The sequence below is a fragment of the Orcinus orca genome, chromosome 14 (genome assembly GCF_937001465.1).
Source record: "Orcinus orca chromosome 14, mOrcOrc1.1, whole genome shotgun sequence".
NCBI lineage: Eukaryota > Metazoa > Chordata > Mammalia > Artiodactyla > Delphinidae > Orcinus > Orcinus orca.
In genome coordinates, this window is record NC_064572.1 from 59,757,138 (window position 1) to 59,780,577 (window position 23,440).

Genomic DNA, 23,440 nt, shown 5'->3' on the forward strand with positions numbered 1-23,440 from the left:
CCACAGTGGCAAACTTAGCACAGGGCTCCTACCCACAAAAAAGTGTTTCGGTGCTCTGAACCAATATCACACATTTCTCATCAGGAAAAGAAAGATAATGAAAAACTATCAATACTATGGTAGGATTCAAATGACAGTGGCCCATCAGTTGGCCATCACATTCAGGTCACCTCTTAACATAGGTCCTACCCCTGAAAACGTTAGTCACATGCTCAGGCATTAATTTTCTCCCTTTTGCAAGCAATGCTGGGCAGCAAGTTTCAGCCACCGAGCTTCAAGGCATTCATTTGGGCCGTAAAGGGGGCCAGTTGATGGAGAAGCCCAGCGCTAGGCTGGAAGGAACAGACCCAGGCCTCTAACTTCAGGGTTGGCATATAAGTGTTTTGTAATATTCATGTCTGCTGGTCTTCAACACGTTCTAAGTTTTTGATCATGAACTTAATGTCTTAGATTGATGACATATACATTCCTTGGCTCGTCTCCCTTTGACTTAAAGGAGTGAGTTGTGCCCAGGGCCCAGGCACCGGGGGTCCCAGGGTAGCTAGTGCACAGGGAAACCCCACAGGAAGGCTGGGATTATAGTAAGGTGCAACAGGAGAACCCCGCTCCCTTTACTACAACAAACTTCCACTGAAAAGCCCCAAAGCCCATGCTCCAACATCCATCCACCAGCCCCAGCAGTGCCTACCCCACAGCGGATGCGGTCCGGCTGCACCACCATCAGGCTCCCAGGTGAAGTCTTCGATGGCAGGCTCTGCTGCTCCGAGTAGGGAAGGACCTTCTCGTCCTCGGTCTCAGTGTCAGTGACTGAGTCGCAGCCAGAATCTGTGGCACAGAGAACACGGCTGAATGGAAAGAGAAGGAAGCAGTGCTGGGTATGTTCCACCCCCATTAAAACCCCAGAAGTTACCAAATAGGAAATGGCTCCGGCCGTCAAACAAATACAGGCTGAAGGTAGTGACTCAGGAAATCATGAAAGAGGACCTCATGGGGAAAAGTCAACCACCATGGAGGCCATGAGGGTAGGGTGAAAACAAGAGGACGATGGTGTGGAGAAAAGCCAAAACATTTGAGGCAGGCTGCTGTCTGAGGCTGACAGGTCTGGTCGCAAACAACAGACTTCTGGAAGCTTTACCTCGGGACGTCTTGCAGGGCTGGCTTCAGTGATTGTGAGGAAAGAGGCCCCGTCTCCTCAGGGGGGCTCAAGAATGGACTGCGCTTTCCAGGAAGCGATTATTCCTCAGGGTCATGGCTAGCTAACGTACTCTCTCTGGAGCAAGGGTAAAAAGCAATCACTTTCAACAAATCTTAGAGTATAACCGGGTTCCAAATCAGTACCACAGCCAACACCTCTGCTGTGGAAAGATTAGAGCGTGCACAGATTCAGTGAAGGTGAGCAGGGGTGTGCAGATAGGGTGTGGCACAGAATGAGATAATGCTGAGATGGGGGTAAGTGGAACCTCCCAGCGTTCTAGGGCAGGGGCTCTGAACCAGGACTCATTGATTGATAGGGTACCTGTGTGCAAGATTCTGTGTGTGTGTGCGTGTGTGTGTGTGTGTTCCTCAAAGAGGAACAAAATGGTTAAGAATGGATACAAGGAGAGGGAAGGTTCATCTAGTCCCTTCGTTGGGCTTGCTCTTCTCCATTCCTAAACCACTGACAGCCAGACAAACATACTAGGTACTGTGAGGACATGAAGGTGAACCAGACATCCATCCTACCTTCAGAGAGCCTGCAATCTAAAAGGGCTGGTGAGAGGTAGGGGTTAACTTGGCTGATTCCTGCAGGCTGGCCTCACGGAAGGAGTGCAATCCTTCCTGGGAGAAAGCTGGGGTGGCAGACCAGGCCACTGATATGTCCCCACAGAAAGCTGTAACACAAGCTTGCACTCTAGATCCCAGGTCATGCCAGGGGAGGGCTGTGCTCCCACCACCATGAAGGCTGAGGTGGCAGAGCAGGGATGGGGAACCAAGCACCACCACGTCCTAGGGCTGTAACTGTGAGGCAAGGGCCTCCGGGGACCTTCTCAGGCCGGGGGAGGGGCTGAGGCTTCCCAGATAAACAATTTAAAAGCCCCACAGCCTTGGACAGGGGTCTTGTCCTAGAGCCTGACATGTGTGCTGACAGATGTCTACACAAGGTCCCAAAGTGTGATGGGCAGTGAGGCACATACTCCTGCTGCTTGTCCCCTGTCTGTGATTTCTCCCAAGACGCACTACTCCAGAAGGCCGGGCTGAGTGCAGCTTGGTCTCCAACCTTGTTCACACAGCAGGAATCCAGGCAGATCTTAGTGCTAAGAGAGGGGACAAAGAACCCTGGGAGTGTCAAGGAGGAACCGTTTATGACTAGGCATCAGAACCATCAATGTCCTCTATCTTTCCTTTCAGTCCTACCTCACTTACTCAGTGCTAATTATCCCCCTGCAAAGGCTAAGTGCAGTGGTCTTCCCACCTCTCTGCGGTCCAAGCCAAGTTAACGGAAGGCTGCCATTTTCTCCATTGGATCTGCCCTTCCCCACATCCTTTTCTCCTTGACTGGTTACTACTAAAATGGCCAGGGACCATCTCCATGGACAGAGCTGTACACGCCATCCAAGCAACTCCCACCCACCACGGGAATCTGTGAAAGGAAGAGCCAAAAAATTAGGGATAATTGATATTCTTCTTCTTAATAATTATATAACACCACATCAAGCTTTAATTTTGTATTATTTGATGCCTGAACATGCCATTTTTTCATTTCTGAGGTTCTTCCTGGATGAGAAAATAACCCCATTGACTTAAAACATTCAGTCAGTTTCTTAAAGCTGCGAGAAGCACCCTGGAACTACTTATCATTCTAGAATTGTTTAGACACTATCCTGTGTGGCTAGCGTGGTGGGTACCAACCTATTATAATTTACTGTGCAGGTATAATCTCGTTGGGATAGACCCACAGTACAGTCTATTGCTTCAAAAAAAGAAATCTCTTCAGGGACTTCCTTCATGGCACAGTGGTTAAGAATCTGCCTACCAATGCAGGGGACACAGGTTCAAGCCCTGGTCCAGGAAGATCCCACAGGCCACAGAACAACTAAGCCCGTGCGCCACAACTACTGAGCCCGCGTGCCACAATTATTGAAGCCTGCGCACCTAGAGCCCATGCTTTGCAACAAGAGAAGCCACCACAATGAGAAGCCTACGCACCGCAACGAAGAGTAGCCCCCACTCGCTGCAACTAGAGAGAGCCCGCGTGCAGCAACGAAATGGAGCCATAAATTAATTAATTAATTGATTTTAAAAAAGAAAATCTCTTCATTTCTCCCAAATTACTGACCCAATTAGTTGGCTGGCCAAAGAGTCAAAGCTCTAGTAAATATAATCAAGAAAAGAACAGAGAAATAGACATAAGCCAAATAAGAAAGAGATGATAACAGCAGAGATGGAGAAGAATTTTAGAAACATACTGATGTGAAAACTCATTGCTAAGAGTTTTGTTTTTAATTTCAATACAACTCTTATAGAAAAATATAAGTTACCAAAATTGTCTCAAAATAAGTAGAAAATCTGACTAAAACAATAATCACACAGAAAATTCTTCTCACTTTTCAAATAAAATGTAAAGTACAGGTCACACACCCACTGCTGCATTGAATTTTAAATTGTAGTTGCCATGATGTTTTTCTTTACAACATTTAATTTTCCTATCTAGGAAAATTCCATTTATATAGGTTTTGTGTCTCCTACTAAAGTTTAAAAAACAATAAAGGATAGTCTTACTTTATATTAAATTTATTTAAAAATTAAACCAAGCAATTAAATACAACAGACAACTGCAAAATCAAGTTTCATTCTCATAAAAACTTAATATGTGGTAAAGAAAGCACTAAAAATCAGTACAGAATAAAGAAAATGGTTGGTGAGGATGACAGCAGATGGTACTGAAAAAATTTAGCTATTTGGGGTGGGCATGGAGGGACAGAGAGACTGTTTAGAATCTTCCTAATTCTTATACACTCCAAAATAAAATTTAGATGGATTATAGATTGAAATGAACAATGAAAACAAATTTTAAAAATTAAAAAGACAAAAATATGGTTGAAAATTTTATCATTGTTTTGGGAAAAGATTTGTTTACTTTAAAAACAACTGAAGAAATACAATCCAAAAAGCAATAGAGTTGATGACATGAATTTAAAATTTTAGTAAACAAATTTATAAAAACCTAAAAACTAAATTGTAATGCTTGGGCAGCATTAGTCATAATAGCCACAGGTGGAAACAACCCATTGTCCATTCTTTGATGAATGGATTGACAAATTATTCAGCCATAAAAAGGAATAAAATACCAATATATGCTACAACATAGATGAACGTTGAAAACATTATGCTGAGTGAAAGAAACCAGCCACAAAAGACCACATATTATGTGATTCCAAATATGCGATATGTCCAGAATAGGCACATCTATAGAAACAGAAAGTAGATTAGTTATTGCCTAGGGCTGGGGTTCTTGGGAAGCTGGGGGAGGTTGGGAGATGATAGCTAAGGGTGTGAGGTTTCTTTTTGAGGTGATGAAAATATTCTAGAATTGACTGTAGTGATAGTTGCACAAGTCTGTGAATATACAAAAACATCATTGAATTGTATACTTTAAATGGGTAAATTGTTTGTTATGTGAATTATATCTCAATAAAACTGTTACTGAAAAATTCAATGGCAAACCACAAATTGGTTAAAAAATTTGATATAAATATGCCAAGGGGCTGATCTCCTTAATATATGAAGAGGTCATAGGAATCTCTTTAAAAATACCCAAAGCCCAATAAGTAGATAATTCACAAAGGAAGATATAAAACTTACCTTCCCATTCAAAAAAACTAAAAATCATTCATTATCTCTAATCATCATGGAAATGCAAATAAAAATAATATATTACTATTTCACCTTTTCTAATTAGGAAATATTTGAAGGTGAGGTAGGACAGATACTCTCATTTGTTGCTGAAGAAACTATAAACTGGTACACCCTTTCTGGAAAGCCATGTGACCATATACAGAGAAAGAGCAAGTCTTTAAAATGTTCATATCTGGCCACATAATTCTACTTCTAGAAATCTCTCTTAAGGAGGAAAATAACTGTTCAAAATGTAGACCAAGATAGTGAACCAAGATGTCTGCTAAATAATTCTTTGCATTGCTGAGAAACTAAAAACAATCTGTCTGATAAAAGAATATTAAAAATATTATTTTCAAAGAGTTTTAAGTAAAAGCTTATGACATGTTAAGCAAAAAAGCAGAATATAAAATCATATATCTTATAATGTAGTATATCAATTATATAAAGGAAAATGCATTTTAAAAGGTCAGAAGAAAATGTATGGATAAACTGCATGATCCTTCCCCCCCCCCTTCTCTTCCTTCTTTCCTACCTTCCAACTGTTCATGTATTTTCATATTCTCCACAACGAGAAAGCACTTTGATGATGGGGATGGGTGAAGAGAGAAGTTAACAGCTGAATCTCTTGTCTAATCACTTCATCAGCGTGGTATCATTTATGATGAGATTGGTCCTAATAGTACAGCACTTGGCAGATTTCCCCAGCGTTCAGATGGGTCCTATAAACGATCCCTTCCAGTAGGTCTATTCATTTAGTCACCTGAAATGAATTAGCTACTGGCAGCTAATTCATTTCAAGAAGTCAGGCAGGATGCCATTCACTCTGTAGGGAGATTCTGGTAGCGCTGATTGACAGCACCATCACTTAAGTTTCTTCAGCCACATCGGCCTCTTCCACAGCGCACTACAGACCGAGCCAGGGTCCAACCACTTGAGCAGATGCAGAGTTTCCTTTGAAGCATGTACCAACCCAGACAAAAGTACCACTGAAACCCACCTGAAAGAGCGAGATGGCTCCAAAGTTTCCCACTTAAACGTGTAGATTCCTCTCGCCCCCTCCCCACCTTGAAGATAAACACCAGCTTTACTGTCCTGCGACTCAAATAAATAAAAGTTTGAGTGAAGGCACACTGAAAACCCCAAGGATCCTCGCCAGTTAAAGTCTTATTAAGACACCAATAGTAATCCTTACTGCTTTAAAATTTAACAATATCCTCTCAGCTTTTATAAGGCCTGGAGAAACTCTGGAGAAATCATAGAAGACGACTTTCTTTGTGCATCCAGCTCATCTATAAAGGGCCCTTGTGGCAAACACTCCTTGAGTTCAGTGGCAGGAAGTTTGTGTCCCCAGAGAACTTGGCTGCTTTCTCTCATTAGACAATAAGAACAAGCTAACATGGTGTGTTTCACCTTCTGCCCTTGCTGCCAGGTAGCTCAGTCTCAATTTTGGTTCTTAACCACTGTTAACATTTTCATCCAGGTCTTGGTCTTTCCTATTTCTCTTTTTTATATTGTGTTTACTTTTGGAGGCTGCTTCAAAACTTTGGGGATCTAGGCAGGATGTGAATCAATCTTTCTCAAAACTGGTATCTGCCAAAAGTCCTCAGATGTAGTCTTATGAGAATCAGTGCTTGGGCTTTGCATTTAGATGACAATGCCTTTAAAATGGGATGAAAAGACATTCCAGATTATCTGGATGACCACATTATAACTGGGCCCAGCCACAGGACTGTGGTGCCCGTGTGTGTGTGTGTGTGTGTGTGTGTGTGTGTGTGTGTATCATTTTGCAACTAGGTCATGCTAAGCTGTCAGGGGCTAATGAGGAAAGAAGACAGGGGGCAGGATGACATGTAAATGAGGCATTTGTGCCAAGTGAACACAAGAAGGTTTCCCCATACACTGCTTCACATAGAGAAATGCAGTGGGAGATCCAAGTCCCACAATAACACTGGGGAGCTGTAGCAAGCCCCTGGGACAGAATCAGCGAGCACCACAGCTTTGCGCCACATTCATGATGCTGCTTCAGTAAATGACCATCATCTATGACAAAACAAATGTAGTCAGTTTGCCCTGTATTTATTTTATGCGTGTATTTGTATCTGGTTCGTTTGTTTTGCTTTTGGAGCTCGGAAAGAACAATAAGCATCCGGAGTTGAATATGTTTATACATATTTCAACAACATCAAAATAATCTACCAACACTAAAGGCTCATAATTCTTTTTCCTTTACAAGGGAGTCTAAAAAGTTATTTATCATTATTTGGGTCTAAAGAAACTATGAATTTTAAATGAATTGAGTATGTGTATGCACTTGGACACACACCAAGCCACATGGACAAGCTCATACTAGGTAAGAGGGCTGGTGACAGACTCCTGATTATTACTAATATTGACAACAATAAAAGTTACCATTTATTGAACATCGTGGTGACTGCTTTAATAGTCAATCTCATTTAGTTCTCACATCAACCCTGTGAGATAGAAATCAATATCCTATGCCTATTTGATAGATGGAAATGCGGTGCCTGAAGGATTGAAGTAACCCAGCCCAGGTCATGCAGCAAGCAAGCAAGAGGCAGAACGGGAATTCGCCCCCAGGGGTCTGTGCCTCCTTTGAGGATGTGGACCAGGGCAGGAAGCAGCATCACTTGCTATTCCTGGTCTGGGGTTGTAACTGTAGCTCATGAGACATGACATAGGCTTTTGCTCACCAACACCTGGTGGTCCTGCCTTGTTCTAAGCAATACTGCCTTGGTTAGGTATGCCATGACCTGCCACCACGGCCAACAGGCACATTCCAAGGATGGGGCTTAAGTCAAAAGGCACTGAACTCCAACTGAACCAGCCAGGGTCCCACGTGCTCCAGGGGGCCTCTGCCCCAAAGCTATAACTGTCTCGCTTTCCAAATAAGTTTTCAGACCACAGTGCTTACTGCTTCTTTCCTGTACATTGGTGTTCAGTCAGGACTGTTTTTTGGTAGTCTGAGGGAGGGGTAGGGTAAGGATGGCCAGAGAATGATGTTTTCTGATCTTGAAGCGTTTTTTTATTTGTGTGTTTTGTTTTCCAGAATATACACGCTAACTTCTCTTGTAAGGTAATGCTAAGCTTTGGGGAAAGTACTATAAACAGGTATCTTTATTCTTTAAAATGACCACAACTGCCATTGTTGAGCATTTACTATAGGCCAGGAACCATGCAAAACCCTTGATATATGTGATTCTATTTTATCACAACTAAGAGATTGGAATAATTCTGCCCATTTCACAGATGAAAAAAATAGGACACCGAAATTTAAATAAATTGTCCAAGTCACACAGTGCACGCTGTATAGAAAGTTAACCCCCAAATCCACGCTCTCGTGTGCTCTGATAGTTTCCCACACTGGGAAACAGGTGACCGGTACACAGGAGATGATTCCAAAGTGTACAGCAAACATGCAGTGACACTGAGCCACACAGTAAGAAAGCAGTCCCCTTTCAATTCTTTCAGTCCCACTCATATCAAGAAGAAAGGCTCAGTTTGGTAAGAGGATGCTTTTAACTTCTCCTTAACATGCTTACCTCTCTCTCTGAACCAGGGAAGGAACAAGGCCCTAAGCCCACAGGCTTCTGCAGGCATGAGTGTCTAGTAGAATTTAATACCACTGTTTTGTTTTTATTGTCTTTATTTTTATAGTTATCTTGTTTCTATCAAGAGATACTGGTTTTTCACTTATAGCAGCAAAGTTTCCTTTTAAAATAAATTTATTTAAATAAAAAAAACGGGAATTGACTTAAAGAAAATATTGTTAAGAGTACAAGGAAAAGTTTGGAAACAGATAGTGGTAATAGTCGCACAACATTGTGAATGTATTTAATGCCAAATTGTATACTTAAAATTGGTTAAAATGGCAAATATTATGTTACATATGTATATACATATATGTGTATATGTATGTATATATTCACAATTTTTAAAAATTGATAATGTAGGGGCTTCCCTGGTGGCGCAGTGGTTGAGAGTCCACCTGCCGATGCAGGGGACATGGGTTCGTGACCCGGTCCGGGAAGATCCCACATGCCGCGGAGCGGCTGGGCCCGTGAGCCATGGCCGCTGAGCCTGCGCGAATGGAGTGTGTGCTCCGCAACGGGAGAGGCTACAACAGTGAGAGGCCCGCATACCGCAAAAAAAAAAAAAAAAAAAAAAATTGATAATGTAATATACCCCCCAAAACCATTGAATTGTACACTCTATATGGGTAAATTGCATGGCATATAAATTATATCTCAAAAAAGCTGTTAAAAAAGGTAAACCAAAACCCATGTTGATGATCCTCAAATGACTGAAGTTTGGGAAAAGCTGAATTATGCTATACTGCTTTCATTTTTTTTTTTTAAATCACTCATTTTATTTATTTATTTTTTAAATTAATTTAAAAAAAATTTTTGGCTGCATTGGGTCTTCATTGTGGTGTGTAGGCTTCTCTTGTTGCGGAGCACAGGCTCTAGGCAGGCAGGCTTCAGTAGTTGTGGCGCACGGGCTCAGTAGTTGTGGCTCGCAGGCTCTAGAGCACAGGCTCAGTAATTGTGGCACATGGGCTTAGTTGCTCCGCGGCATGTGGGATCTTCCCAGACAAGGGATTGAACCCGTGTCCCCTGCAGTGGCAGGCGGATTCTCAACCACTGCGCCACAAGAAAGTCCCTATACTGCTTTCGTTTTGTCAAGCTACATTTAGTAGTGATTTTTTTTAAATAAGGTAAAGCAAAGGTGGGAAGGCAGGAAGAAGGCCTGTAGCATAAACATGTCGAATTATTTTATCTGACTTTTAGATAACAAGGAAAAAGAAAGTGAACAGAGAAGGAAATTAAGGAGATAAATTTCAACTGAGAATTAAGAGCCTTCCACCAATCTAGCCAAAAATGGAATGAAATAGAAGTGGTCACTGGAGCCAGACAGGGGCCCACATGTGTCTCTGGGCTGATATGAAGTAGGAGGACATTATCAATTTGCATCTGGGATTTCCAGTGTGGCTGATGAAAGAAAGAGTGAAGAAGATTCAAAGGTTTCTTGGAAGAAAGCAGAAATGAATAGCGAAACAACCTAGGCAGCGTGGTCCATGAAGGAAAGCGGCCATGTTCCCTCTGCATTTGCATCCCGGACTGAGACCCAAATCTGACCACCACACAGGTGGGGCAGGAGTACAGAGCATTGCCTGAGGTCTGGAGAAACTTCTGGAGGCTTTTCCACTGAGGATGAAATTTCTCAGCTATTATGAAGCTCATCCAGCCTATCTAAGCCATGATGATGAAATCATAAAACAACTATTTCTCAAAGCCTGACATAAAATGTTCTGAAGCCTGAGCTTCCTAATCACTGAGCAAGTATCTACTGAATATGCATGACAAGGATCCCACGGGGGTTCCCAAGAGTGTGCCTCAACAGTGTCGGCCTTAAGGAGCTTACAACTGAGCTGGGAAGGTGAGGCTCCACGTGAAACAACTGAGAGAACTATGTGATCCCAGCAAGCATTATGAGACCATAAATATAGCTAAATAAAGTGAGTTATGTTTCTAAGTGTTTATAAAAGTGCCGGCACATGAAAAATGTAATAGAAGTTTAGAAAGTTGAGAAAAACTTCCTGAAGGATGAAGAAGACAGGTTAATTTACTTTAACTAAGGCAAATAGCATTTAGGTGCTGAGATTACCATTCTTGCGAAAAAAGCATATTTTCCATTTAAATTAATAAAATAATTAGTAATTCATTCCTTTATTCCTTCAACAAACATCCAATGCCTATCAATGAGTAACAAATATTCAAAGCCTATCCTAGGCCCCCTAAGAAATGTCAGGGTGAGAATATTTCTGTCCTCGCTGATAGTGGAGGGACCGCACAGGAGAGAAACAGCTTCTCTCCAACTTCCACAGACAAATGATAACAGGAATAACTTCAAAACAAAACATTACAATGGATAAGCAGGGATTTATAAAACACAGTTTATGGCCACTAAAGGATCAAAGAAGGAAGGACATCCCCAAAGACGTGACAAGTAGGGCCTTGAAAGGCACAGAGAATGCGGGCACCGGGTAGGAAGGACTTTCCTGGCAGAGGTAAAGGCATGATTAAGGACACGAAGGCAAGACAGCAAATGATGTGTGTGGGCCACAGGAAGCAAGGGGGGCACCTTCTATATGAAGCAGGGAGGGAGGGTGAGGGGAGAGGGACAGGGAGGGAACCCCAAATGCCATGCTAGGAGTTTGGTTTACACATAGAAGACCTGTCACTAAATAGTATTCATGAGAAAAAGAAATTCTGTAAAATATAGATTAAAACCCTAGTCTGTTTGTTTTTGGCCACGCCACGTGGCTTGCAGGATTTTAGTTCCCGGACCAGATCAAACCCGTGCCCTCTGCACTGGAAGTGCAGAGCGCTAACTGGACCACTAGGGAATTCCCAAAAACGTAGTTTTATTTTTCTGAAAGTTGAAGAATTTTCTTGAATTTGCTTGTTTTTGAAATAATTCCAGACACACAAGTAGAATATGTCAGCTCTTTTCTAAATCTTGGTCAGAATCGAGACGCAGAGGGGCTGAGCACCCACCACACCTTGAGCAAGCAGTGTCTTTAAGTCTGTAAAATAACATGAACTAGTGGCTAACAAAGTGTTACCAAGCCAACATCCTGCTCTACCTGCTTTCATGAGCAAATAAGATGCTATAATTAACCCAATGTCTGAAAGCATACCACAAGCATGGTTCACAAAATGCTTAGAAAAATGGTTCTTAAGTAGACGAAACATTTCTCCTACTGTGTATCTTGTTTACACTAGCTATAAGCTTAGAAAATCAATGTCATAGCTATTGTTATGTCCTTAGAAAGCACAAAGGGAGATCTCAGTCCTGGCCTTGTCCCCAGATTCCAAACGTGTGGATCCCAGTGAAGGAGCTTCTGCTCCACTGCAAAAGCATGTGGGTTCGTGGGGGGAGGTGAGAGGCTGGCAGTGGTGGGACTCAGATCTTGGGTTTCAACAACCCCACCTTCTCGCAGCTTCCTGGCAAACATCAAGATTGCTTTTTCATTTTAGTCATCACCCATGGGTCTTTCTTTCTCCCTTTTCACCCACCTTGGTTAATGGATATTGAATTTCCCATCCACCTAACCCCTTTCACTTAAAAAACTCCCAACACAGTGACAAGTATACCCAACCCGCAAGTCATAAGCTACCCCCTGAAGTCATGTACAGTCATCAATCAGAACGATGTTAAGAGGGTCAGTGGAACGCCAGACTCTTACCCACCACATGTCTTACTGGCACTAAAGTCAGGGGAGGGAGGAGGTGATGATTATTTAGTGGTGTTAGTGTGAGTTCATTAGAGTGACATCAATCATTGCCCTTGTCACCTTCATCATCATCATCCTCATGATGCCAAAAAGGTAAGGCAGAGCCCTGTGGACACATCCCCAATTCAGACTTTAAATAAACTCATGGTGGCCACTCTGCCTCCCTGGAAATAAGGAGAAAGTAGTAGAAAGGAGAAGGAAGAATGGATCCGCTCCTCCCATAAGCCCACACTGACTTCCTGAGGCAGTCGACGCTGCTGACTTTCCCCACACAGGCTGACTCACCTGTCACATCCGACCTGCTTTGCCATCCAGATGGTCTGTGTCAGCTGCAGATTCCTGAGGCTGCCCAGTTTCACTACACATCGATGGATCTGCAGCACTTGGTAGAGGGCTCTGGATCAGGAATCTACTGTACATCAACCCCAGTCTTTTCCAGCTCACATAGACAGGGAATCGTTTTTCCTTTATTCACCAGGTAATTCCCCTGGCCCTTCTCAAGGTACTCAAAGTTCAGGATAAGGCAGTAGGACAAGAGGAGAGGAGAGCTCAGGCCCCTAAGACCTTTATCCTGGCCCCACCTAGTTGCTCTAAATGAGCTATTCGAAGTGTCAGTTTAGTTTAGTTTTGTTTTAAAGCAAAGGATGATGGTTCTTCCCGTCCCCTCCCCACCTCACCCTACTTGCTCTTCAGCTTGAATAAAAATAGCCCCACAGCTGAGGCTGCCATGACAACCGATGAAAGTATGGGCTCACCCTTGCCCACCAATGATAAAATCTGCCTCCAGCTCTCCTACCCGCCCAGCTGGGGCTGGGGCCCTCCAACCCCCTCCCAAGTTCAACCTTCAGGAAACTTTTCTGAGTACCACAGCCAAGTCACTCTATCCTCACCCAACAAGCTGAGGGATATTTAGAGCTCTTGCACCACCCAGTGCCTCAGAACTTTTTAATGTGTTTTCATGTGTTCTTTTCTGTGTTCCCAGGCACATGTGACAGGTGTGACCACCTCCCTTTTGCAGATGGGAGAACTGGAGGCATGGGGACATGAACTGACTGGCCCTAGGTCATTAGCTGCTAGTTTAATGGTTGAACCACATTAAGAGCTCAAGATTGCCATCTCCTAGCCAGTTCCCAGACCAAAGGAGCAGCTGCTCTTGGGAAACATGACCCCAGTGGGGAAATAATTTCCCTGTGTGAGCTGCTTCCTGGCCACAGGCTGAAGTTCCCTCAACCAGTCTCTGTGACAAATCTGGGAAGGGTTGGGTAAAAATCTGCTGCCACATCATGGGATCCAGGTTCCACAGAAACCCATTTCTATCCTGGACCCATCATCTCTGGGGCTGCTCCAACCAAGCACAGCTTCACTGCCCAAGTTTATCAAGAGCTTTAAGACACACTGTCCATACCTACATTCCAAAGGCCACCACTGGGGAGAAAGTTCTCCACCAGGGCTCTCAGGGCTGGAGGCCAGCAGGTCCCTGTTTCATTGCTCAGGAAACCCCATTGTTGCTAACAAAGCAGGGGCTACTACAGCCCCCCATGAAAGCTTCCTCTTTCTTCATCTCTTTCCGACACTTATAAATGTGCTTCCTCTCTGTATGTAAATTTTGCTCAAATGGCATGACACAGACTTGTAATGAGGCCATTAATAACTAGTCTTTAAACTGCTTCTTCTCGGTTTCCTGGATCAGGAATCAATTCTAATCTAAGCAGACACTGATATCTGGATTTACTGGTGTGAGGACAAATGGGCTTTGTTTGGAGCAGACCACGAAAATGCAGTTTATTTTCACCCAGCCAAGAACAGACGGGATGAAGGCAACTCTTAATAGTAGAACCAAGGTTAAGAAATTGTAAAGAAAACTCCTCTTCTTTTGTCTCTCTACCACTCAGTCATCACACTTCCAGGAAGGGCCAAGAGGGTGTTTACCTGCCCCCACTTTTGCTGACATTTAGCATTCTAACCAGCTGAAACTCTGAAACTGGACTGGTCAGTTTCATTTTCCATCTTTGGAATGGGTAACTTTCTCTCACTTCTCACCCTGAAATGCTGTATCTGGTTTTCATGTACCATCAAGTTGGGGTGGGAGCATGCTCTCCTCAGTGATCTGCTTTAAAAAAAATACAAAACAACAAGATGGCATCCAAATCTGCTTAAATAATTGTGGGTCAAAATAAAAACCCCTTTATTTTTTATCCCCAAATAAAAAAAACCCAGGAGCTGCTGACTGCCCCCAATAATTAAAACCTGGCTACTAAGGGCAAGGCTCTAAAGATATGGTGTAGTATTTCCTAGCAACATACATGCAGCTACCAAGGGGATCTGGAAGAGTACAGTCAAGGAAGCCACAGAAGGCCTGGATTTAAGTCCCATCTCCCAAGTCACAGGGTATTGTGACTTTTCAAAGCTTCAGTATCCTTTCTTTTAAAATGAGAATATTCACACCTGCCTGGCCTGCTGCATAGGCTTATTGGGATTAAGTGAGAAACACTTAGAAGCCCTTTGAAAACTTTTAAGTACTAGACAAAGTTATTTGTTATTTTTGTTACTATTCATTTAACGAATGAGAGTTCCTATGAAATGATTCTCCATGTGGAAATGAGCAGAAGCATACCTCTGCATACAGTAGTCCAGGGCTAGCCAGTCCAACGTGACCCAGGAAGTGAGTGTCAGGCAACCCAGGGATGCTCTGGGTAGCCATGGAGACAGACACCAGCAGAGATCCTGCTACCTCCAGGCAGGCAGGAGCAGCAAGTCTTGATTATCCACAACAAGCAGGCATCTGCACCCACCAGACTGCCCAGCAGATCACTATGGCAGCTGACAGGGACTTTTAAAGTGGGAACTGAACTGCTCTGGGCTCAGGGTTTCCATCGCAGTGGAAGCCTGCATTCCCCAGGCACAGTCACACTCTTAGAAGAGGTGGCATGGCAAGAGGCAGCGTAGCACAGCAGTGAGTGAGAGGGCTCTGCATGTGTTCAAATCACAGCTCTGCCACTTACCTCTCTGTGCCTCAGGCTCCCCGTGTGCAAATGGAGATGATAATACCACCTACCACATTCAATAGTTGTAAGTATAGAATGAGCTGATTCATATAAAACACTTAAAAGAGTACCTGACAAAGAGTAAGCACAGAAGAGTCATTAGCAATTAGAGTCGTTTATCTGTCGACCAAATTGTTCTTCCACTAGTCTGTGATTTCTTTGAGGGCAGATTCCCTGATATTCATCTTTGGATCCCTGGGGTCTAGAAATCACCGTGAGAAATCAATAAATGCTTCTTGCATGAATGGATGAATCGGTGAATAAGACCAACCACCTAAGTTGCCAGCTGGGGGGAAAAATACAACACAGGGAGGATCACTGAAAGGCCTTGGGCCTTGAGCCTCTTAGTGTGGAATCTGAAGAGAAGCAGGAAACTGACTAATCCCCACTTTATGTTGGCAGGCTGAACCAAGCTGTCCTGAAATTTGGTGTGGTACACTGCGTTAGTCCAGGTCTTCTGAGAAGCAAACACTAAAATGGGATTAAAGAGGATGCAAGGATTTTATTAGGGAAAGTGCCTGCAGCAGAAAATGGGGAGGGAAGCTGGGAAAACCATCAGATGGACTGAGCCTGATAGAACAGCAGGAAGGAAGGATGGGTGGAAGCAACCTAGACCACTGAGTAGTCTAAAGAAAGTTCTGCAAGATGAAGTTGGCTATTGGAGGAATCCTGTGTCTTCTGGGAGCTGACCTGGGAGCTGACAGCCATGCTGTCATTGGCTGGGAGCAGCCCGTGGGAAAATGCCATGATGGATTCAGAGCACAGGCCTGGGGCCCTTAGTCAGTTGCACTCCTGGCAGCTGGAGGTCTGCAAGATGCATTCTCATGGCTGCCACATATATGGTAGTCCTTAAGAGCATGGGATTTGGTGCTCTTACCAATCTAAGGTGAATCCCAGCTCTTATAGCTGGTCACCTTAGGCAAGTTACTCAACCTCTCCATGCCTCATTTTCCTTATTTGTTAAATGAAAATTATAATTTCAGCCTCTTAGGATTGTTATTGTTGAGCACTGTGCCTGACACATATTAAGTGCTCATTAAAAAGGCAGCTGCCATTCCCCTGACCATTATTATTATTAATAATGAAGTACTTCTATTAACAGTTAGGACATGAGAACAGCCCCTACTGTAACATACTTGGATTTGAGTTTTATGAGTCTAAAACCATGGCTTGGCAGTATCACAATTCAAACAACCAAACCAGTTTGTCTACAAATGAAAGGTCTTAGGGACTTTCCTAGTTTGGCTATTTCCTGAAAGGGAAAGGTGGGTTGTATTGTGCCAGAATCCATCTACAGCCACAACTCCCTCTGTTCTCTTCCACTTGCTGCACTTCCTCTGCAATGTCCTTGGCCTGTCCCCTGCCAGCTATCCACCTTTGAATGAAAGCATAGTCAGCACACCTTCCCCCCAAGAACAGGCTCAGAGAGACACGACCCTGCTATGCTGTATGTGTTCTGAGCAACTGTTTGGGACTCCTTGCTTGCCTTTGTTTCTGTGACGTTAATTCTTTCTTTAAAACCTTGGCCAACTTTCTGGTAGTGGTCACTGCTGGCCGCTGCTGGCTTCTGGCCACTCCATCTGACTGGAATCCAGGGTGTCCCCTTGTTGGGCTGGCTATGACCTAGGGCAATCACAGCTTTCATGGCCCCAGTTCAGCGGGCTTGGGCCTCTCCCAGCCTTGCTGACACTTGTGCCTTGGTGGCAGTAACAACTAAGAACCCACAAAAAAGAAGTCCCCAAACTGGAAACCACACTCTTACCCCTTCTACCACTACCTCAGAGGCTTTTCCTCTAACCCCCATTTCCCAGAGGGTCACCAAAAACACACTGGGATTTCTGGGTTTTGGTTGTTTTTTTAGGTTTTTTTTAAATCTTTGAAGGAATGACCTTCAGGTTTTTTTTAACTGAAAAGAGTCAAAATCAAACTAAAAATTATTGATTTTATTTAATAATTAACATCTTAACAAAGCTGATCAAACTGTTTCTTCCAGAATGATATTCTCCATTTTAGAGGGACTTTTCTAGGGAATTTTAAGTTTCTGTGTTGGAGCTGGAATCCAACAATTGAGCTGCCTTGTTTTAGCCTGACGTTGGAAAGCCAAGAGCAGGAAGTAAAGAAACTGGTTGAGTGCCCCCCAATGAAGCCGACTAGGCTTTCCCACCTGAGAGGGGATGAGGTCTCTCGGAAGTGAAGGTAAAGCCTCAGAGCGGTAAACAGGCTGGCCACTTACACATATGGCCAACGTGAGCACTGAGCCCATCTCTGAACTTGGCTTCTTTTTCTCCTCTGGTTCCCCAGACAGAGCTAGGAAAGTGCTGGCCACCCTGACACCAGAAATGCCCAGTGCCTGAGACTGAGAATTCCCACCACCAGGGAGAAACACTGGTTGGACAGTCATCTGCCCCCATTACACATGAAAATATTTACAAGCTTAGTAATTAGCCTCTTCACACCACCTTGGCCTCCTGTTTGCATTGATCCCTCTCACTAACTGAAAAATCAATCAGATTTGATTTCCTTGCAAATCCAAATTCTTAAAAAATGATCCCTTGAAGTAAAATCTGGGCGTGCTCACACTCCTACCCTCAGGTCAGGGATTCATCAACCATTGGCCCCCAGTGAGTCACATCCCTGCTCACAGATGGCCTCCCTGGCGTTACGATAGAGTGGACAGTACAATTGTATTTCGGAGCCCCTGTGCAGCTCTGACACTCTGTGAGTGACACCACACCAGCCTCGCCAACTACATTCTCAGCTTCTGTGAACATTTCTCCCCAACCAGCCCAGTCTGGTTATGTAGCATACAAGATATACAGTGTGAGGTCATACTTTCTGGTTCAGAGTCATGAGCATGACGGCAAAATACAGTTTTCACTACTATTTTATATTTAATTACAGAAACCACTAGAAACCTAATCAACATTGGGACCAGTATCAAGAAAAATCTATCCCAGTGATTCAAAAGTTCTCAGAGGGGAGGCAGGAGTGTTTGCAAATGTCCTGTCAGTGATGAATTAGAATGGAGAAACTGTGTAGCTTTTAAAGCACAGTCAACATTCTATTATGTTTTAACTATAATTTTTATAATATGAACTATGGAAGGGGGACATTTGTCAAAAGGGAGCATGGGTTAAAACAGGTGGAAAGGGACTTCCCTGGTAGCGCAGTGGTTAAGAATCCGCCTGCCAATGCAGGGGACACGCGTTCGAGCCCTGTTCCAGGAAGACCCCACATGCCGTGGAGCAACTAAGCCCGTGAGCCACAACTACTGAGCCCGCGCACCCCACCTCTGAAGTCCGCGCACCTAGAGCCCGTGTTCCACAGCAAGAGAAGCCACCACAATGAGAAGCCTGCGCACCGCAACGAAGAGTAGCCCCCACTCACCGCAACTAGAGAAAGCCCGTGCGCAGCAACAAAGACCCAACACAGCCAAAAATAAAATAAATAAATTTATTTTTTTAAAAAAAAGCAGGTGGAAAACTGCTTCCCTGTAATCCTTGCAAGGTTTAGTCTACCTCTCACCCCTCCCCTCAGCCTCTGTGCCCCTCCCACTAAGAGCCCACAATCCACAAAACCTTGCTCTTGCTCACTTTTCCGCTCCATGATATTGTAGGCCCTTTGTATGTTGTCTTTTGCAAATCCAGCAGTCACAATATGGTTTATTTCCCTTTTGGTTAGGGTTCAGCAACCTTCCAAAAGTGGGGACTCCAGACACAGACCCTTATAGGCAAAGAGCACAGTGCCACACTCATGAAGTAGGCAAGGAGCACCTGGAAGGCTCTCATGCACAAAACCTCCCCCCACCTCCACATTCTACTAATAAAAGCTTCATCTGAGTTATGCTGGAGATAATGCAAATGCCCCGGGGAAAAGTTCAGCTTCATGGTCACTCACACCTTAGTAAGAATTATTTTTGAATCTTACGTCATCAGGGTTTGAATGACACCTGAAAATCATTTAGAGCAAAATTCCACTCAATAAAGGGTTTTTTAAAAATCATAGTCAAACTCTGTTTGAATTCTTACAGTAACAAAAGCTCCCTTCTTGGAAGGGTCTAACTATACTGATGGGTATTTGGAATTATCTGTGAAAGCTCATCCTTGTCTTCAGCCCAACCCTGTAGAATCTGTTAAGATGGTTCTGCTACAAGTAAAGGAAATTCCAACTTAGGATGCCTTAAACAATAAGGACATTTATCTCTCAGAATAGCAAGTCCAGCAGCTGGGAGGTTTGGGGGTGGCTGACATAAGGATTCAGAAACATCGTCACGGCCCTGGTTCTTTCCATTTCTCTATTCTGTCATCTTCAGCATGAGCTTCATTCTCAGGTTGGTAGCATGATGGTTATGGCAGGTGCAGGTTCACTTTGGACCAGAGGAAAAAGAGAAAAATATTCCCCCCGAGCGTGGAATATAAGCTCTTCCCTTCACTCTGACTGTTTCAACTTATGTCACATGCACAATAACTATCACCAGGGGGATGCCAGGCACTCACTGACTCCATCCAGGGTGGAAGGAATGTTGGAACTTCCACTGTGATGTCCACCACTCCTGCCTCCCAGGAACATCCACCTCAAATAGAGTTCTTCCTTCCCCCACAACTCAAACACAGCCACAACCCTTTCCACGACATGACAGCTCATACAACATGTTTCCAAACTCTCTGGTTGCCCTTCTCTGGATATAATCTAGTTGGTCAGTTTCCTCCTAAAAAGGTGTCACCCAGAATGAAACACCATTCTAGGTAGATATAGTGAAATTATAATATTCCACGACTGGGGAGCTATCTTTTTATTAATGTAGCTTAATTTTGTAACAGCTTTCAGCAGCTGTTAAGTAGTCAACCTTAACCTGTAGTTCATCTTTACAAGTCAATTGCCATGCTGGACATCTAACTTGCTGCACTAGTTGAGTTGCTTTTATGGACCTCAGAGCAGAACTTAGGATCAACCCCACTGAACTAGATCAAGATAATTTTGAATAATGCTTCTGCCACTCAGTGTAATAACTACCCAGCCACCTACAAATGTTATGCATCTATAAATCTGTATTAGTTTTCTAGGGCTGCCATAACAAAATAACACAGACTGGTGGCTTAAACAACAGAAATCTATTTTCTCATAGCTCTGGAGGCTAACTCCAAGATCAAGATATCAGCAGGTCTGGTTTCTGGAAAGGAAATCTAAGACCAGAGTCTGGCACTCTGCTAGATAATCCTTTAAGGAGGACCGTAAATAATCCAATTACCTTCTCGCATTATGCTGAGATCAGTCACTTTGGAGAGGAGATTTTGACTAAATGTGGGAGAGTGTTGAAGAGAAAGATCATTCTGGAAACTGGGACATTTCTAAGTTGAGTAAAAAGAGAAGGACTCTACTAGGGTGTTTCCACAGTCAGAGTGCATGACTTTGGACATGAAGGTGCTGAATCAGGGGGCTGCTGAGCAGTGAGCTGTCTGGAAATTGGAGGAAAAAGAGCTAGAAGGTCATCAAAAGGTAAATTCAGTTACTTCCCAATTTTACTTAGGACATGAGTAGCAGCAACTGAAATTGAGACACTGACAATTACCCTGAGTGCCCATAGCATAGATTAGCCATGCCTGTCTTCACTTCTTTGGTCTGCAATTAGCCAGGTGGGCAGTGACCACTTGGCATTTTGCCCAGGGACTTGAAGACCCATGTTTTATAGATATGATGAATGGAAAGCAATTGCTATGCTTTCTCACTCATACCTCTTTAAAAAACATAAACACAAATATAAATAATAAATAAGTATATGGGGATGTGCTATTAGAGCAACTACACATAAATACTAAAGAATTAAGTAGGTAGCAATAGTTAAACAAACACCTGTTTGTAATTAGCTCAGTTACTAACTGATCCTTAACTGTTCCTTCTTAGATTAAATCCTTAATTTAAGAGGAAAAAGCCTACTCTCCAGGTGGATTTACAATTCTAATGCCTGAAGCTTTAGGGTAACATGATGTTATTAACCCCTCTAGCCAGGTGTTTGTTTTTCCTTCTTGCTGGTTTGAGCAAGTACTCAAAAGATAGGGAACAGTGGCTAGAGGGTCTGCAAAGGACATCTGATGCTTGAATCTCCTTTCCCACAACCAAACGCCTATTTCAAACCAATAAAACTGGCACATGGGAGTTCATCTTTGCAAGAGCTGCCTCCTCCCCAAGGAAGCTCTCTTGTCTTCAATTTCCTCAAGGAAGAAATTGTCAAGGGAGAAGAGAAGTACCATTTTTCGTTCCCTGCTCTAATTTGTACTGCCTTGGCCAACATTATGTGGTTAGTATGTGCTGACATGATACCTGGGTGGGGAGAGAGCTGTGTGACCCTCTCTCCCCACTTTTTTTTTCTTTTGCCCCATTAATAGATGATTTTTAGCCACTTTACCAACTGACACCAAGCCTTGCCTCTGGTCTCTCATCAAAACCTTAGCAGAGTTTTACATAAACTGAAATTTACATTCAACCGTCACCATAGCAACCATCACACAGAATTAAATACAATTTTCCCCCCTCTGATATCATCTACTTTTTTTTAAGAGCTGTTTTTCTTTTCAGTTGCTAATCTGAGCTATTCAGAAGATAACCATTAAAAATCTATTTTGAAAAACTGCATTTAAACAGATTGTAACGAGGTTTTCAAAACAGGCATTTGAAATGGTTTCTAGACATTTAGCACCATACACTTTCTCCCTCAGTTGGTGGCTGTACATTGCTGAAGTCTCAAGGATTCGCCTCTGCACTGGAAATTGTTAAAATCAAAACAAGGCTTCCCTCATAATTGTGACAACCATCCCTTGAAAGGTGCCCCTAGATAATGACCCTGAGCTAGGGCAGAAAATTCTGCTAATTTCAAAATGGATTTACATCATGTTTAAAAAAAAAAACTTTTTTTAATAAAACATTTTGGTTTGACTATTCAATGTGAAATTGGCAAATCTCCTGAAATTTTCAGGATTCACCTGTTGACTGAAGAGGAGATATTCAATTGTGAATGTGGCTCAAGGCCATGTGGAAATATGCAAAGGTAATGGAGAGTAAACTAGAGATAAAAGGATGAAATATCCCCACCCAAGAGGTCTACTTTTTTCTTATTCTAGAGTAAAATGCCACAAGAGCCCTGAGTATTTGCAGCTGTTGGAAATATATTTCAGATTTAGAAAAAGGTAAGAAAAGATCTTTCTAAATTTTACTAAGACCAAAAAAAGAAAAATCTATGTATGACCCTAAACCCAGTAACAAATTAATGTGCACCTATCTCGTTACTCCATCTCATTCCCTTGCTACTTACAGTCCCAGAAATTGGCAATTCAGTTGTACTGAAAATTGAGACAACAAAATTAAGTCATTTTTCATAAGCCAAATAATTTGATCTTGTTTATTTAAAGCCAAACTATAATGTGATACTCCAATCGTTCATCAAATATTTATTGAGCACTAGATGCTAACATATGCTGAGAGCTACATCTCACAAAGACGAGTGAGACTTCATCCAAGACTTCAAGAGCTTTACTCTTCTAATTCCATCGTATGGCAGATGTTTTACACCAAAATGTCACAGAAATCTTAATGTATTTTCTCTGAATGAATACTAAATGTTGTATCTGTATACAGGAGGTGATGCCCATCCCATGGCTGTGCCCATGACCTCAGTCTGGACAGCAGAAACTAGTCCAATGGCTCACTTTTACTGCTAAGACCTAGTAGACCTCACCAGAGGACATTCATTTTGAGATTTCTGAAAACGTTGCGACTTGCTCCCAGTGCAGCTCTGCCACGCAGGAGATGTGGCTGAATCCTACCCTAAATGATAAAGAAGCCTCCCCCAAACACTTCTAACAGTCGGGCATGGCAGAAAGCAAGACAGCTCATGAAGGGTCTCAGTCATTCTTTTCCATTCAAGAGCATTGGCATAGCTGGTTAGGCAACATGAGCAGGAGGTGGGGGTATTTCCAAATAATGGTCAAAATACCTTATATGCCTAAAAGTGAGAAATATTACATATTACGTGAGATATGTGGGAAAAGTGCAAGACCAGGAATGGGATGCTGGTTTCATTCACATCAAGTGCCTGCTCCAGTGGATGGGGATGGATGTCTAGACCACTGAGTGAGACCAATGCTGAGGCCAATACCAGATCAGTGAGAAAAGATGGCTTGATTTATTAAGTCTGATCTATGAGCAG

The 23,440-nt window shown here is 43.1% G+C and overlaps 1 protein-coding gene across 1 annotated transcript in view; it reads right to left on the reverse strand.

Annotated features, from left to right (window-relative positions):
- PIK3AP1 (phosphoinositide-3-kinase adaptor protein 1) overlaps positions 1–23,440 on the reverse strand; it is a 112,922-nt gene that overhangs the window by 60,613 nt on the left and 28,869 nt on the right. The window contains exon 3 of the mRNA XM_004268393.4: positions 689–825. Within this exon, the coding sequence (XP_004268441.1) occupies positions 689–825 (137 nt within the window). The remainder of the gene's footprint in view (positions 1–688; positions 826–23,440) is intronic.